Raw genomic sequence first — 18349 nt, 5'->3', positions numbered from 1 at the left:
AAAACTCATTCTGATTGGCTGAGCATGGCTCCCATGGCTGCGCCCCTGCCCAGTCATGTGAAATCTACGATTATTTATTTATTTCAATTGACTGATTTCCTTCTATGAACTGTAACCCAGTAAAATCTTTGAAATGTTGCATTTTATATTTTTGTACAGTATACTTCAATGGGATGGCAAAGTATCACATTGGGCTAAATGCTAAGGACAGTATGCCCTGTCACTATCAAAATAGTAGCTCTGTGTCTAGTACAGTGGGAAACCAGACCAAACTGTTGTCTGTTTCCGAGTCCTTCCTTCCAGAGTCCCTCCCAACCAATGATTTACACGGCTGTCTGGAAGAACGACAGGCGAGTCCACCCGCAGTCGCACAGACAAGCTTTGGAATCCCTGGGTCTCACAAAGGGTCATGTTCTGAGTGGCAGTGACAGATAAGTGAATGAACAGTGCTGTCTGTCAAAATAATGGATCTAGAATTCCTAGAAAAACCTTCCTTTTTTGATTATGCAGCCCCTTTGTGAGTGATCTCTGAAGACAAAGCTACTCTAGAGTGGCCACTCCCTGTATTTATGACTGATGAAGGGTTTTTCGTCTTCTCACCTCAGTCTCCATCCGTCTGGGATAGGCACTTCCCAGCCTTCTGTTTCAAGGCGATGGGACCCAGATGGAGGATGGTACCTCTCCCTGAACTGTAATTGCATCTCTGGCTGAATCTGAATGATGGATATCTCGCCTCCCTGAACCCCCAGTGAGTAATGACAGTCTGCACCTGCTGCTGCCATAACAGTGAGCTTCTGGAGTCTCTCTGCCTGCCTCTCTGGCCCTGCCCCTCCTGTGAAAACGAAACCATCCACATGATGCAAGTCTCTGCAAGCCCAGGCAGCTGAAAATATTTCTTATCGACTCCCATCTATGCTTGTAAGGAGAAGAGATTCACCGAAAACTCACTTCGCCCTGCCATCCTTTCACAGGCTGAGAGGGTCTCTCCCCATTGGGAAGGAGCACAAGCCATAAAAAAAGGTATAGGCCTATTTTAACATTGAAAAGGCTTTGCCTGAATTAACTCAAATGATCCATGATGTGACATTCCTACATACAAGTATATACCGTGACATTCTTCATTTAATAAAACAAACTTTTGAATATAGTTTTTATGATGTGTGCACTATAAAAAAAGAAACACCGGTAGCATGCACACATTTCACGCGTGTAAATCGGTAGCCGATATGAACAAAACCTTTTAAACAGGTCAACATTCACAAAGCTGCTGGGCCAGACGGATTACCAGGACGTGTACCCCGTTCCGCTAGCGGAACCCCTCGCCAACAGCCAATGAAATTGCAGGGCGCCAAATTCAATCAACAGAAATCTCATAATTCAAATTTCTCAAACCTACATCTCATAATTCAAATTTCTCAAACATACAAGTATTAGACACCATTTTAAAGATGCAATTCTCCTTAATCCAACAACAGTGTCCGATTTCAAAAAAGCGAAACATATCATTATGTTAGGTCAGCAACTAGTCACAGAAAGCATACAGCGATTTCACGGTAAAGTCTACACTTGTTTAGTCAGCCACCAGTATTTAGTCAGCCACCAATTGTGCAAGTTCTCCCACTTAAAAAGATGAGAGGCCTGTAATTTTCATCATAGGTACACTTCAACTATGACAGACAAAACAAGAAGGAAAAAAATCCAGATAATCACATTGTAGGATTTTTAATGAATTTATTTGCAAATTATGGTGTAAAATAAGTATTTGGTCACCTACAAACAAGCAAGATTTCTGGCTCTCACAGACTTGGCTCTCGCAGACCTTCTTTAAGAGGCTCCTCTGTCCTCCACTCGTTACCTGCATTAATGGCACCTGTTTGAACTTGTTTTCAGTATAGAAGACACATGTCCACAACCTCAAACAGTCACACTCCAAACTCCACTATGGCCAAGACCAAAGAGCTGTCAAAGGACACCAGAAACAAAATTGTAGACCTGCACCAGGCTGGGGAGACTGAATCTGCAATAGGTAAACAGCTTGGTTTGAAGAAATCAACTGTGGGAGCAATTATTAGGAAATGGAAGACATACAAGACTACTGATAATCTCCCTCGATCTGGGGCTCCACACAAGATCTCACCCCGTGGGGTCAAAATGATCACAAGAACGGTGAGCAAAAATCCCAGAACCACACGGGGGGACCTAGTGAATGACCTGCAGAGAGCTGGGACCAAAGTAACAAAGCCTACCATCAGTAACGCACTTCGCCGCCAGGGACTCAAATCCTGCAGTGCCAGACGTGTCCCCCTGCTTAAGTCAGTACATGTCCAGGCCCGTCTGAAGCTTGCTAGAGAGCATTTGGATGATCTAGAAGAAGATTGGGAGAATGTCATATGGTCAGGTGAAACCAAAATATAACTTTTTGGTAAAAACTCAACTTGTCGTGTTTGGAGGACAAAGAATGCTGAGTTGCATCCAAAGAACACCATACCTACTATGAAGCATGGAGGTGGAAACATCAGGCTTTGGGGCTGTTTTTCTGCAAAGGGACCAGGACGACTGATCCGTGTAAAGGAAAGAATGAATGGGGCCATGTATCGTGAGATTTTGAGTGAAAACCTCCTTCCATCAGCAAGGGCATTGAACATGAAACGTGGCTGGGTCTTTCAGCATGACAATGATCCCAAACACACCGCCCGGGCAAAGAAGGAGTGGCTTCGTAAGAAGCAATTCAAGGTCCTGGAGTGGCCTAGCCAGTCTCCAGATCTCAACCCCATAGAAAATCTTTGGAGGGAGTTGAAAGTCCGTGTTGCCCAGCAACAGCCCCAAAACATCACTGCTCTAGAGGAGATCTGCATGGAGGAATGGGGCAAAATACCAGCAACAGTGTGTGAAAACCTTGTGAAGACTTACAGAAAATGTTTGACCTCTGTCATTGCCAACAAAGGGTATATAACAAAGTATTGAGAAACTTTTGTTATTGACCAAATACTTATTTTCCACCATATTTTGCAAATAAATTCATTAAAAATCCTACAATGTGATTTTCTGATTTTTTTGTTTTTCTTATTTTGTCTGTCATAGTTGAAGTGTACCTTTAATGGAAATTACAGGCCTCTCATCTTTTTAAGTGGGAGAACTTGCACAATTGGTGGCTGACTAAATACTTTTTTTGCCCCACTGTACATATATTATATTATTTGAATAGTGAAAATATTTAAAATGCCCATCCCTAGTCTGTGTACATGGAAGCCTTTTTGGAAGGGGAGAAAACAAATCCATTCTTCCATTAATGATAGAAACAGTAACCAAAGTAGTGGGTGGTTTTGTAACAGAGACCCACTGTGGAGCCAAAGTGAATCTTAACTGTCATATGCACTTTGTGTTGTGTGTTTAATAATCTGCCAATAAAAATTTGAGAGGATGAGGAAACTGCTCCTTCAGCTTTAATTTAGAAGAGCTTTGTGTTGTGGGTTCAGCCCCCAGACCACCCAATCAAGTAAACAATTTAGTCTGTTTCCTCTATTTGTTTAGTACTTCTCAGGTCATGGCATCATTGTCTACACAGAGGCCCAGCCAGGAGTCTCAAGGCGCTGAAATGGAAGTCGTTCTGCTCATCTAGGGACGCACAGACGGACACACACACAGACAGCAAACTGTAGACAGTCACTGTCTGTAGCTCGTACATAGATGATCAAAGCGGAAATAGGAAAGCAGCCGCAAACGCAGAGAAAAATGGCCTCGTGGCAGGAGAAAGAAGGACGGACAGACAGACGGAGAGATATTAAAAAGGGCCGATATCTTCTGCTCATGATCTTAGTCAGTGTTTTCCTGTCGGCCTGTTGACCACATGGAAAAAGAGGCCTCGGCTCTTCACGGATCCACCCAAATAAATGCAATAAGTCTGTTTAATGTATTGCACTGCGTTCAAGGACACCTTTAAGAATCCAACCATCTGCTTTGTGCAGTTTATGTTCAGCATTGTGGAGGTGTGAAAACACAGCCTTAAAAAAAAGAAAATCCACTACAAATCTGCCTGGAAACAAAGCCTATTCTCTCATGTATAGATGAGACCATCATTGTAAATAAGAATTTCTTCTTAACTGACTTGCCTAGTTAAATAAATAAAAAAATATCTATAATAATTACTATTTAAGTAATCCTCTGGAATTTGACTGTTAGGCCAGATACTTGTATAAGCATGCAGTCTCAGAGGAGTCATGAGAAAGGGAAGAACCACATGAGAGCAGAGCGAAGAACTCCCACGCATACAGAAAACTGAAAAATGTCTTTACAAATGGAGGATGCCCAAGAGAGAGAGACATTAAAAGATTCCATATCCCCAATAAAGAGTTAATTTATATGGGAGAGCTTGTGAAATCCAAGCATGAGCTTCTTTGCTGACTCAATTGAGGAATCTTCCTGTTTTTGTCACTGTAACACTGGGCTTCGCCGACTGTTTTCACTTCCCCTGAGTTGGATCAGTTCAGAGCCATCTTGTTGGATTCAGCTGAAATCACTGCAGAGCGGCGCACAAAAGCATGGAGACTTGATGAGCATGTGGGCTGCATGACAATTACTCTCTCCCTGTGTGTCGTCGACTGTGTCGTCGTTGTGTGTGTGTGGTGAGAGCGCAAGCAAAGTGGGATTAGAGCAGTGAGTAAAAATGCCCTGTGCGGTATGTTGCATTAAACTGAATTGACATGAATGACAGGCAGTATAAGTTTATTGTCCAACTGTCATGAAACTTGAGAGAATCTTGATGCATTTTTTTCTCTTTTTTTCTGAAGTCTTGCACAAAGCTCATGATTTGAGGGAGTCCTCACAGTCACATGCCCATCCTCTCTCACTCCTGTTACGTTTTGGCTGCGTAACTTGAGGATGTCGAGATTAAAGGAGTTGTTGCTGCTTGCCTAATTTAAGATGATGGAAATCCCACGCAATAACCTAGGAAGCAGAACTGCCTTTCATGTAAATCCGTTTTTAGGCTTGACATTGAGTATGCAATAACATCTCTCTGGTTTGTCTTCAGCCTGCTGTAAATGCACTGTGCTGGTCGATGACAGGGAGATGGAACTCAGGTCTGTCATTTCTGGCATTGTCTTTTTGAACACCCAAACGTAAAGCACTTAAAAAGTCATGTTACAAACTCAAACTATCAGGGCTAGAGGTCGACCGATTAATCGGAATGGCCAATTAATTAGGGACGATTTCAAGTTTTCATAACAATCGGAGATCGGTATTTTTGGACACTGATTTGGCCTAATTCTATTTTTTTACACCTTTATTTAAAATGTATTTAACTAGGCAAGTCAGTTAAGAACACATTCTTATTTTCAATGACGGCCTAGGGACGGTGGGTTAACTGCCATGTTCAGGGACAGAACGACAGATTTTCACCTTGTCAGCTCATGGGATCCAATCTTGCAACCTTACAGTTAACTAGTCCAATGCTATAACCACCTGCCTCTCGTTGCACTCCACGAGGAGACTGCCTGTTACACGAATGCAGTAAGCCAAGGTAAGTTGCTAGCTAGCATTAAACTTATCTTATAAAAAAACAATCAATCAATAGTTAACTACACATGGTTGATGATATTACTAGATATTATCTAGCGTGTCCTGCTTTGCATATAATCTGACTGAGCATACAAGTATCTGACTGAGCGGTGGTATGCAGCAGCAGGATCGTAAGCATTCATTCAAACAGCACCTTCGTGCGTTTTGCCAGCAGCTCTTCGCTGTGCGTCAAGCATTGCGCTGTTTATGACTTCAAGCCTATCAACTCCCGAGATGAGGCTGGTGTAGCCAATGTGAAATGGCTAGCTAGTTAGTGTGTTGCACGCTAATAGCGTTTCAACCGTCACTCGCTCTGAGACTTGGGAGTGGTTGTTCCCCTTGCTCTGCATGGGTAACACTGCTTCGAGGTTGGCTGTTGTCGTTGTGTTCCTGGTTCGAGCCCAGTGAGGAGTGAGGAGAGGGACGGAAGCTATACTGTTACCCTGGCAATACTAAAGTGCCTATAAGAACATCCAATAGTCAAAGGTTAACCTCTAGTGACACCCCATCCCGTGAACGGGACCGTTGTCATCATCTGACACTAATTAGCATAACGCAACGGACATAAATCTTCCTAGAAAATATTCCTATTCATGAAAATCACAAGTGAAATATATTGGAACACAGCTCAGCCAAAGCTAGACAAGCATTTGTGTACGTTTATCAATAGCCTAGCATAGCATTATGCCTTGCTAGCAGCAGGCAACCTTGTCACGAAAATCAGAAAAGCAATCCAATTAAATCGTTTACCTTTGAACTTCGGATGTTTTCACTCACGAGACTCCCAGGTAGATAGCCAAAGATTATTTTTGTAGGCGAAATAGCTTTGTTTGTTCTTCACGTTTGGCTGAGAAATCGACTGGAAATTGCGGTCACGACAACGCCAAAAAAGATTCCAAATTAGCTCCATAATATCGACAGAAACATGGCAAACGTTGTTTATAATCAATCCTCAAGGTCTTTTTCAAATATTTATTCGATAATATATCAACCGGGACAATTGGTTTCTCAGTAGAAGCGGTTGGAATAATGGCTACCTCTGTATTTTACGCAAGAATTTCTCTGGGAGCATCAGACGACCACTTGCGCAATGAAGCCGCCTACGGGTATTCTTCAACATAAATGCGTAAAACTACGTCACAATGCTGTAGACACCTTGGGGAATACGTAGAAAGCGTAATCTGGTTGATAGGGCATTCACAGCTCAATAGGGATGCATCGGAACGCAGGGCTTTCAAAAGATGAGTCACTTCCGGATTGGATTTTTCTCAGGCTTTCGGCTGTAACATCAGTTCTGTTATACTCACAGACAATATTTTTACAGTTTTGGAAACTTTAGTGTTCTCTATCCTAAGCTGTCAATTATATGCATATTCTAGCATCTTGTCCTGACAAAATATCCTGTTTAATTTGGGAACGTTATTTTTCCAAAAATGAAAATACTGCCCCCTAGTACCAACAGGTTAATGAAATACAAATGGTATAGAGGGAAATAGTCCTATAATAACTACAACCGAAAACTTCTTACCTGGGAATATTGAAGACTCATGTTAAAAGGAACCACCAGCTTTCATATGTTCTCATGTTCTGAGCAAGGAACTTAAACATTAGCTTTCTTACATGGCACATACTGCACTTTTACTTTTTTCTCCAAAACTTTTGTTTTTGCATTATTTAAACCAAATTGAACATGTTTCATTATTTATTTGAGGCTAAATTGATTTTATTGATGTATTATATTAAGTTAAAATAAGTGTTCATTCAGTATTGTTGTAATTGTCATTATTACAAATAAATAATAAAAAATGGCCGATTTAATCGGTGTCAGATTTTTTTTGGTCGTCCGATAATCGGTATAGGCGTTGAAAAATCTTAATCGGTCGACCTCTAATCAGGGATGTCGAAGAGAACACTAAACCAACAAACTAGTGGGGCTGTTGTGTATTTAATCCCTGTCTGGTTTTTCTGTTCGAAGTTTCCACCACAGTTTACCAGTCCCCAGAGGGAGATGTGCTTTGTTTGCCCTGATCACAAACCAATAGCTCCAGCTCACCTTTCCATCCTTCAGAGTATGAGAGGAAGAGATTGCCCTAGTTAGCAACAGATCAGGAAATTGCCAATCCCATCCACTCATTGGATGCAGGGTGAAGAGGAGCGGACTGGCTCCCATTTTAACAGGAGATGTTTCCCTTGTCAACATGCCATTTGATTTAATCCCCTCTGACGTCAGATGCTCTTGTGTAAAGAGGACTGGGGAGAGGGACTGGGGATGTTATGTCACAGGCATGAAGGGGGGTGATTTTATGCAGGGGGTGATTGAAAGTCTTTCTCCAGGTTTGTTCTGAGGTAGTTTACCTTGCCTTATGTCTATAATGATTGACTCTGCTTCTTTCTCTCCTCCCTGAGGTAATTGTCGTATTGTACAGCTTTAACTTTGCTCAAAAGTGGTTGCCATGGCAATGTCATAAGTCATTGATGGTGCGTCAATGTGATATCACTGTTGCTGTGGCTGAATCGTAGAATTCAGTTCGACTCTGTGTTTAGAGATATTCTCCTGATCTGTCCTTGAAGATTCTCTACTTCAACTGAGACATTATGTTGAGTAAGCCTAGTGTCTGTTGATGTAGTCTAGTTATTGCTGCAGCCTTAAATGCATGACACGCAAACTTCTCTTTTGAAATGTTCAAGGTTTTGTTTACGACTACTGCAATGGCCTGGTCTTGGCTCCATTGGTGCTGAACAAGCTAGATGTTAATCAATGCCAGAGGAACCCTTTGTTTGGCCTTACCCCAGACTCACACCCTATACAGATCATCCTGGCAGATGTACTGCCTTGCAGGAATGATGGGAACTCTGCTACGGCTGCAGGAAACCATGTAACCATAGCCTTAGGAAGATCAACTGAACGTACCTGCTGTTAACATACTGTAGGATAATCTACAGTGAAGCTTTGAAATCCTGCAATACAATGTTAAAAGCCAGTCTGTTTGACCAGAACGTCTCTTTTGATACACTGCCCTCAGACCTTCCATCTTGCTTGTACAGTCCCTCCAACTGCCGTATCATGATATTGGCCTATTTGCTTTAGTTTATAGCGCTGAAGGACTCTCTGTATGGAGCCTGTCCTCCATCTGATGTCACGTGTGTGAACTGTAAATGGACTGTCCTTCACATGGAACGCTCCTCCAGTTTGCATGTGTTCAGCTGAGAGTGGCCATATGGTCAATAGGCTATTGTTTGGGCTGGCTGTGTGGCTCGGCAGTCTCTCAGTTAGCAGGGAGGCAGTGATTGTGACGCCTATTCAACTGCTCACAAGGGGACGGAATTAGAGAATATTGATTATTATTTTAATTATGTTATTATTGTAAATCTCCAAAGTAAGCTTTGGCAATATGTGCATTTTTACGTCATGCCGATAAAGCAAATTGAATTGAGAGAGATATAGTGACCCCTGGTGGTGAGGTATTTGTTTCCCAAAGGGGAAAGAGGTTCAAAGTAGTGACAACTCCTCCTTAGACAAGGATACCCCCTGATATCATTCTCATTGTTGATTCAAATAATTACCCCCCCCACACACACACACACACGTATTGAGCAACAGTCTCACTCTCACCAGGTCTTCAGTTCCTTACGAGTTTCTTGGGTTTCACTGTTGAGCAACATTCAATTGCATTCTAATCTAAAGGACAACACAGACTTCTAAAAGCCAGCTGGTAGTAGTTTTTACTAGGTAGCTAATATTTGGAATGTTAATGTAAGTAATTAGATATTCAGCGTTGGATATTGCCACCTCTAATGCATTTGATTCCACTTGTTTATAGGTTAGTTCATTGGTCCCCATGCCTGTCTTGACCAGTGGTTTCCAACCTTTTTTGGCTACGGTACCACCATCTGAATTTTGCTCTGCCCTGAAGTATCCCCTAATGTGCATTTTACCAGTAGACCTATGGTCTCACGAGTCTTCTCAAGTACCCCCTGTGGATAGACCAAGTACCCCCAGAGCTCCTGGTAATCCTGGTTGGGAACCACTGGTCTAGCACTAGCTGGGAGGCAGTAGGTCTTTGTGATTGCCAGGGCGGCTCCCCCTATAATCTCCGGCCTCCATGAATGGGCAAGGGTTGATCTCCTGTGTCAGTGCAGCCTTTGTCAGCTCTATGGCGGGGCTCTGGGCATTGCTGACCCATTCCTCTTGGTTGCTATGGATTCTGTATAGAGAGGCTTTCTGCTGGAGCTCAATGCTGCCTGTTCAGTGGCATCTATCCCTGGCAGGAGTTGACGCAGGGTTCACATGCCTACCCGCTTCGTCTGTCTGTCTGCCGTGCTATGCCGACCTCTCTTCCTCCTCCTAACCGCTTCCTCTCCTCCCCTTTGTCTCCCTTCAGCGCCGGCATTGCTGTTGGTTTCTATGGGAACGGAGAGACCTGTGACGGAGTGAACAGGCTGACGTACTCCCTGCGCCACGCCAACCGCACGGTGGCAGGAGTGCAGAAACTGGTAATGCTCAGAACTCTGATTGAAACAATGACACCCCAGCAAAATCTCTACTGTCACAGCCATAACATGGGCTGGGTCCACCATTCAGTCATCATACTGTTGGTCACTATAAGGAGCAGTGATTCCCCTGCTAACCCCACGTAGATACGATATAATAAACACTATTGATTTTGTCTATCCCCCTAAGGAGTGGGTTGTTTGTGATGTCCCTCCCTGTGCCTACTACCTAGGTATCAGACGGCACGGGCTCCCTGAAGCAGACGGTGGATGGTAGTCTGGGGCAGCTGGAGGGCCAGTACGCCAAGCACACAGACTATCTGTCTATCATTCAGAAGCTGCAGGGCCAGCTGGATGAGCTGGTGAGGCAGATGGTGGAGATCCCCTTCTGGGGAAACAGAGACATCTCCCTGGAGGAGCTGGCCGTCAACATCGAGCTCTACGACTGGTACAGGTGAGAGATGGACAGACTTGGGAGGCTCAATATATGACATCTCAGGACATAAAATGTCTATTGTTCACCAAAACCGTTACCAGAACTGAGGCCTGTTTGTTTTAGTACATTTTTTGTCTATTGTAGGTGAATGTAGTTGGGTGTTTGTTTTCCTGTCTTATTGTATTTTTCATTGCTTGTATTTCAAGTTGGGGATGAGGGAGTTTTTATTATTACCGTTGCTACTTTTGCTGCTGCCTCATTTACATACAGGAGCTCACAGCAACCTGGGTTTAATGGAGTGTGAACAGAACTACACAGCTTCCACTCTAACAGGAATCCTGCACTACAGGATTAGCAATTTACGCGACCAGTACGTCATCCCTCGTAGATGTATGTTTATGCTGGTGTCGTGCTGCATAATTCTACTGCCAGGCCTTTTAGAGAAAGAATCATCTCAGTTGATACTCAACAGTGGAAACACCTTTACAGTTAAATCAGTCTGATCCAGCAGCCGGCCCTACCTGCTACTTCCTCTCGACATCTCAAACACTTCCTCCCTCAGCATCTCGCAGGGGAAGTGGTCTTCAGATCACATATTTTTGTTTGATGTATGTTTGAAGCCATCCCCATGTTTGTATCCTTTTGATTTCTTTAGCAGTACCGATGTCATTTGTACACTGGTCATAGATAACTTCTCGTTTTTTTTCTTGCTGTACTGTGCTGCGTTTGTCAGCAGGTGTTTGGGTTTCTTCAGTCAGTCTGTCTATAGTTCTGTTGTGTTTGTGGTTGAGTGTTGGTTTTGTGACTGTTGTTGTTTTTCCACCTCAGGTGGCTGGGCTACTTAGGCCTGCTGCTTTTCAACATCCTCATCTGCCTGCTGGTGCTGTTTGGCCTCATTCGCAACTCCAAGGGAACACTTATTGGGTGAGTCCTACCATGTGAGGGAGTGAACCAAAAAGAACTGTGGGGAGCGGGACCATATTCTGCTGGGCCATATATTTATAGCAATTGTCATGCTATTGAAATATTTAAATCAAATGAAAGCCTCCATTGTGTCAGAGGTTTTATCTCATGTATCACTTTGTACGCCCGTTGCAAATTACGTTTGACTGTACGCTGAATAACCTTGTCATTGCGATTATGTGAGACGAATTCACGCTTCACAAAGTGTCAGCCAGTCACAGTCCATTTGGCACGGGCTTTAAAACTAACCTCTCAGAAAATTCCTCTGTCTCAACTCTTGACAACTCTGCAGGACCGTATGTTAGATCCTTTTTAAAAGGCATCAAGGACACAAGCTCAGCGCTGCCTGCCCTCCTCTTCAGTCCCTCCCCTTCTATTTCATTTAATGATCTGTGTCTGTGGATACAGTGGGGTCAGTTTGGGTGGCTCATTGTCATGTGAGTCAGTTCCAGAGCATTGGGCTTCATGGTTCCCCCAGGTCCCCCTCTCCTATCCCTCCTATGTCCTTTCATCTCACACATCCTCAGTGAATCAGACCCAGGTCATCCTCAAGCCCTGCCCAGAGACCAATGAAGGGGTACTTCCTCTGACATAATTAAACCTAACTCTCCTTGTGAGATGAGGGAAACATTATCCCAAGTCCCTGTGGGTGTTCAGGGTTGAAATCAAGGTTTCCTTTTTTATAGCTCAACATTAAACCCACCAGCATTTTATTTAGATCAGTCAAAATGTGTAATAGCCTTCGTTTGGGGTTAAGGCTAAGCAACTCCCAGTCCAAGGCAATGTTCCCTCATTTTCTTTGCAGCATTGAGAACATTTTTGTCTCCTTGGTGCAAACTTGAATGTTTTGAAAATTCTGTGCAACTTCCAGTGCGTTTTTACTGTGTGAACTGAGGCTGTACCCAGTTTTTTGGTTAATTTTAACAGTGGCCAAGTGGGCTACTTGTGGCCAAGTGGGCTACTTGTGGCCTACTGTGGCTGTTTGATCATAATGTTGGCCTACCAGAGTGGCCTACCATTAAAAAAACAATGGAGAAAATGCATCCCATAACATTTTAGCATGGGAATAACAATTGAAATACCTGTTCTATCATACAGGCCTACATTCCATGAGACTTTTGAAAACATGCAGGGCTTGCCATTAACCTGTTTTGGCTACTTGTCCTTCAGACAAGGAGGTGACTGGAACTGTTGTTGTATTATGTTTGATGCAAAAGGCCACTTTACAAAATAAAATGGATTAGACAAAAATGTATGCTACCCTTTGCAATATTGCCTACTTAGCTTATTCAAGCCTGTCTTAAAATACAATATTGAAGCCATAAAAAAAAATAGATCTTTACCTGACTCGCTTTTCAAAGAGTGCTAGAAATGTACACATTTTGTGAAGGCTGGGAATTGCCAAGGACCTCACAATACAATGTTTCATGGTTAGGTGCCAATATGATATGTATTGCGATTCTCACGATTCTATATGTATTAGTGATTCGATATTGTCATTTTATTGCATTCAGAACATATTGCTCACAAGGGAGAGCCATGAGAAAATGAGTTTTGAACAGTCATGGAAATAAAAGTGCATAAAACAAATGGGCTCCCTGTTAATAAAGAAGATGGAGAATCAGCTATGAAGGATAAGTACTGGAGTTGTGCAGGTACAGCCAACTAGCGCAAAAATAATAATTGCGATTGTCAAAACGATACGAAATATCATAAATAATATATCGGATATGTAACTATCTATTTTTTCCCCCCCCATCAATAGTTTTGTGCTCTTGTAGGAAACAATCACTCCTTCATTGCTTACCAAAAATGTGCTACAGTATTATTTGGCAAAAAAACTCACTATCAAAGTATAGGCCTATGAACAAATGTGCTAGAGCTATCCCCGACGACGACGGGGGGGGGATTATAATAAATTTGTCACTCGAGAGTTGCCTGTTCTTTCGACCAATCTATTGGTCAGGATTTTTAAACATGTATTTTTCATAAATAGACACGTCCTATGTGTGTTAATCAAATCAACGATATGCATTGTGCCAGACTTGCTGCTCTAACATCAACAGAGTTTATCGATCTGTCCGTGTTGTTGAAGATGCAACATAATTACAACCATTTCTGACTGAAAAGTTCTGTTACCTAAATCCCTAATTTGTTTAGGAAAAACATTACCTACTTGCTTGACCCTTGCTCTTAACGTGACACGTGTATGCATCGGATGCATGTGACCAATAGTGCCTAACCTATAGCATATCATAATTACATCAATCAATTAGTTATAACAAACTCTGAACACCGTAACACATGACAGCAAAAGGGATGCAGAGGACGTGACAAATAAACTTGAAACAGGAATGTTTACTGGTTGCTCGGGAGGTAAAGGGGAAGTCAGATGTGTGGAATAAATGTGACTAGTTGTGGAAAATACTAGAGATCAAGAAAAAGAAGGTAAGGAGCAAGCACTGAGTGCTTTATTTTATTTTTTAACTAAAATGCTTGATTGCATTTCAAATAATTAATGACCTATATGCTGTGCGATGACATGCACAGCTGAATGATTGATTGATTGATACAGTACTGTAGCCTATTTAACTATTGAAATATAGTCCTAACTAAGTTACAGTATTAAGACTAAACAGGAGGTGCTCTTAGGCAAGCATTCTAATGACATTACTTATTATTATTATTATTATAATGATGATCATAATAGTAATAATAACAAGGAGATCAAGAAAAGGGAGGGTTGAATGTGATTTTCCTGACAATTTGGAACTGTGTAAACACTAAATAAATGATAAATAATACCAGAGAGGCTGTTCTAACGAAAAAAAATATGCAAAGACTTTATTACAGCATAGCAAAGATTAAAAAACAGCCGGATCTGTGAAATTGTTTATCTGACTTGTTGTGGTTGCGTGAGGCTTGGTGCTCACGGACTCAGTAGGCTATTAAGCAAACACTCAAACAGGCAACAGAAACAGGATCTGTCTTATTTATGTAGATATAAATCATCCACATATATATATATATATATAAGGCCAATCACATTTAACATTTAGGGCTATTGATTATAGACCTAATTAAGTTTCTTCTCACTTTTCTTAGTCAATTAAGGCAAGAGCTGTTTTCTCGTCTCCAAACTCTGCTGCTGCCTCCCACATATGCTGGCTTTGCTATTATGCACATAGCAACAAGGTTTAGGAAAAGCACCAATTCAACAGCGTACTGATATTTCAGAACCACGGACAGCGACCACTATCCAACGCGGGAGAAAGTGCATTTGTTGTAAAGTAATATTATTTTTATTAGTGTTGCACCATTGTTCTTAGGTAATATAACCATATACAATTTCAGTAGCACGTCTTAGTGATGGACTGTGCCATCCCCAACTGCTTCCACAATGGATTAGTCCACACAGACAGGTGCCAATCAGACCGATGTCTTGTAGACAATGATGATAAATAAAAACGAAAGAAATCCCTAAAATGTGAATGCGGATACATGCGATTCTTCACTTTGCATCTCAAAAGTGCATCGACTTGAGGTCGCTGGTGCCTGTCAATGCAATATAGAATCCTCCTCCGATGCGCTCTGCCTATAACAAAATCTCACTTTTTTTCCTGGTATGTTGCATTGAAAGGGACAAATATTATGTTGATTCGATCACAATTCCCACAGTAGAGGGAAACGTTGCAAGTGTAAACTAACCGGGTGATTCTGTCGTAAAGTTGAGTGAAGTTCCATCTCGTGTGCCTCTGTGCGGGCTGTTATGTCTTCTGGGCAGCAGTCCTGTTCTAACCTCTGTCCTCCCTCTCTCTGTCTCCTTCCCCAGAGTGTGTCTTCTGGGCATCCTGGCTCTGGTTATCAGCTGGGCCTCCCTGGGCCTGGAGTTGGCTGTGTCTGCCGTGAGTGTCTCCATGGGAACATGGCTCTATATCTCTATGTTGATGCTCGTAACCCAGAGCTCAGTCCAAGTAGTGTGGGAGTTAGAACCTGTACAATCTTATACCTGAATCACTGCAGTGGGCCAGCTGACACTGAACAAAAAATAATGTTTGGCATGAGGTACTATTATCAGTATGATTCATGGAGTTAGGTTTGTTAACACTTGCCAAGTTTATCTGGGGACAATTGCGAGGCAGACTAGCTACTACAATTTATAGCTGGTACAGTGTGCCGTTCATTGTGCGCGGCATGCCTTTATCAAATATTTAGGACCCAGTGGGATCTGTCTTTATGCAAATCCCCCTCCCACACCATTTCAAATGGATAATTCCCTCCCCTGCATATGAATCAGAGATGACCCCCTGCCTCGTCTTCCTTCCGGGACACGATGGTGCATGTGATCTTTATCATCTCCTGATGGAATCCTCCAGTGAGACTGATTATCCTACAAAACTGAGCATTCTCATTATTCTAACTACTGTGTTGTTGGGAAATGTCCTGTTGTGCTTTGTGACTGTTTGGTTTTTCCCAGCGTGTGAATGTGTTTTACTCCCTCTCTGCAGACCTCCAGTGACTTCTGCGTTGCCCCTGACATGTTCGTCACCCAAATGACCGAACAGTATGGAGTGCTCAATAAAGGTGAAGATTCATTAAGAGGAATCGCCAGTGTCTGAGATTTGTCGCGTTTATTGTGAGATCGATCATAAAGTGAAATACAGACACTGCTCTCTGTGAGATTCACATCTTACGCTACTTTTTAAGTTGTTTGTTGCAAGAACGCTGAGAGGCAAGTGTTTGTTAAATTTCTCGGTCACAAGCTTTCATATCCTGTTTGTTTTGGAGGAGAACCGTCTGCTGACTATGAATTGCGTTCTCTCTTCAACTTGACAGAACACTACAGCAGTTGTAGAAAATCGTTGTAGGGGGAAATGCATAACACCAATGACAAGTCTGGCTCTTAACACTGTCTGTCTGTGATAAAATATAAGTGTTTCTTTTGTCGTGGGGTACTGTCATCTGGATGTTTTTGATAGCTCTAACAAATGATTAGATTCATTCCCTTCAGCAGCATACACACTGGGATATGATGCGGAAATAATGACAGAGCAACGACACAAATGCCAAAAGCGCTTTAATATGTGCCAGACAAGCCCAATCACTGTGATGCTCAATCAATCCCCCATCCCACCCTGGGGAGAGAGATAAACCTGTTTCTATTCTCTGGCCACTGGTGAAATGTATTGCTTTCAGATTTATGGACCAGGGCTGGGGTGCATGAGCTACCTCCTCAAACATGTAATAGGACTCAATAAATTACCCCCAGAGCATCTGTGGCCGGGCAGACAAGCCAGGGGGGACGGGCTGCGCTGCGTTTTAAGTGACTAATACGGCCCGTGGCGTAATTGGCCAATCTGGTCCCATGATGAGGAGAGAGAGATGGAGCCACGGGTGTGTGAAGTCCTTCTGTAGCTCAGTTGGTAGAGCATGGTGCTTGTAACGCCAGGGTAGTGGGTTCGATCCCCGGGACCACCCATACGTAGAATGTATGCACACATGACTGACCAGTGGGGTAGTTTGTGTGTGAATGAGGTAAGACCAGTGGGGGAGGGGGGTGAGGAGAGACATGTTATGGTGCGAGAAGAAGGCCGGCAGGCTGTGTGTGTGTCTGTGTGTGTGTGTGTGTGTTTCTACTGCAGTTGACGGTATCTGTGGATAAGTACTGCGTAATTTAACACGGTCACCAGTAGGGCTGGGAATTGCCAGGGACGATATAATCACGATACTTAGGTGCCTTGCGATTCTCACAAGGGAGCCATGAGAAAACAAGTTTTTATCAGTCATGGAAATAAAATGTGCTGAAAACAAATTGGCTACATTTTTCATATAAGAAGCTATGAAGGAAAAATACTGTAGTTTTGGTGCAGGTACAGCCAACTAGCACAAAAATAATATTTGCCATATTGTCAAAACGATACATGGTCAAAAATACCCTGATATGTAACTGTATCGATTAACAAAGTTTTTCCCCAGACACTAGTGTCCAGTTAGTGTCATCCTCTTTCTAAATCACCAGTCAATTGTCAAGTCCTTGCTGGAGAGAATAGAGCTCTCTACCCTGTCATTGTGAATGCCTCTCTGTCTACTCTCAATAGGAATAATAGAGGAGGGAGCTGAACATTTACATGGCATTGTGAGATTTTAAATTGTCTCTCTCTCTCTTCAACATGGTGCCCAGTACATGTTTGTGACCCCTAAGAATGACCTTGCCTTCCGCCCCTAAGGTTGTTGTTCTCAATTCGCAAACGGCAGCCTTTGAAAAGGTCCCCCTTTACGTTACCTTTATTCCGTTCTGTCCTTAATTCAAACCTGAAGGTGTCCGTCCTGGACAAGCCATTGGTTTTATTACTGCACGCGTAAATGAACCCTACAGGTTATACTTCACTCTGCAGCAGCTCTGGTTCCATTCTTCATCTTATCTGTTGTTCTTCGCTGGCTGTAATATGTCTGTCTTTACTGCCCTTCCGAGCCCCAACAGAAAGGCTGTTCTATTCTCCCGCTTTCTGCTGAATGTTTTAGCCCGTTGTTTCTCTTTTACATCACTCTGCCGTTGTGGTAGTAAAATCCCAAACCTAATTATTGCAGTCATCTCTGACTGGCTGCTTTATACACTATTACCAGCCGTAAAATGAGAGGTCTTCTATTCAGCCTGTTGTATCTGGCCATCTCAAGGATATCATTGAACGAGCAGTTAATTTCCTTCGTCAGTGCCATAATTACACTGTTTATGAGTTTAGAGGAGCTATGGCAGATAGCTGGCGCATCCATAACCAGAGCAGACTTGTTCTTCTCTCTACCACTCTGTGTGTGCCCACTTGACTGTGTGGTAATCAGTGAACGTCACAGGCCAGTGTGGCATCAGAAATAGGATGCCATGTGTTATGTTGGTGGTGCTGGTGC

At 42.7% G+C, this 18349-nt stretch overlaps 1 protein-coding gene across 1 annotated transcript in view; it reads left to right on the top strand.

The window, feature by feature from the left end:
* Positions 1 to 18349, top strand: part of LOC118365782 (protein tweety homolog 3-like) — a 67224-nt gene that overhangs the window by 26244 nt on the left and 22631 nt on the right. Inside the window, exons 3-7 of the mRNA XM_052518741.1 lie at positions 9939 to 10050; positions 10281 to 10501; positions 11312 to 11407; positions 15279 to 15351; positions 15955 to 16030. Coding sequence (XP_052374701.1) covers positions 9939 to 10050; positions 10281 to 10501; positions 11312 to 11407; positions 15279 to 15351; positions 15955 to 16030 — 578 coding nt within the window. The remainder of the gene's footprint in view (positions 1 to 9938; positions 10051 to 10280; positions 10502 to 11311; positions 11408 to 15278; positions 15352 to 15954; positions 16031 to 18349) is intronic.

The sequence above is a fragment of the Oncorhynchus keta genome, chromosome 5, assembly GCF_023373465.1.
Source record: "Oncorhynchus keta strain PuntledgeMale-10-30-2019 chromosome 5, Oket_V2, whole genome shotgun sequence".
Taxonomy (NCBI): domain Eukaryota; kingdom Metazoa; phylum Chordata; class Actinopteri; order Salmoniformes; family Salmonidae; genus Oncorhynchus; species Oncorhynchus keta.
The sequence above is the reverse complement of the archived record's forward strand: the minus strand, read 5'-3'. Positions and strand labels throughout refer to the sequence as shown.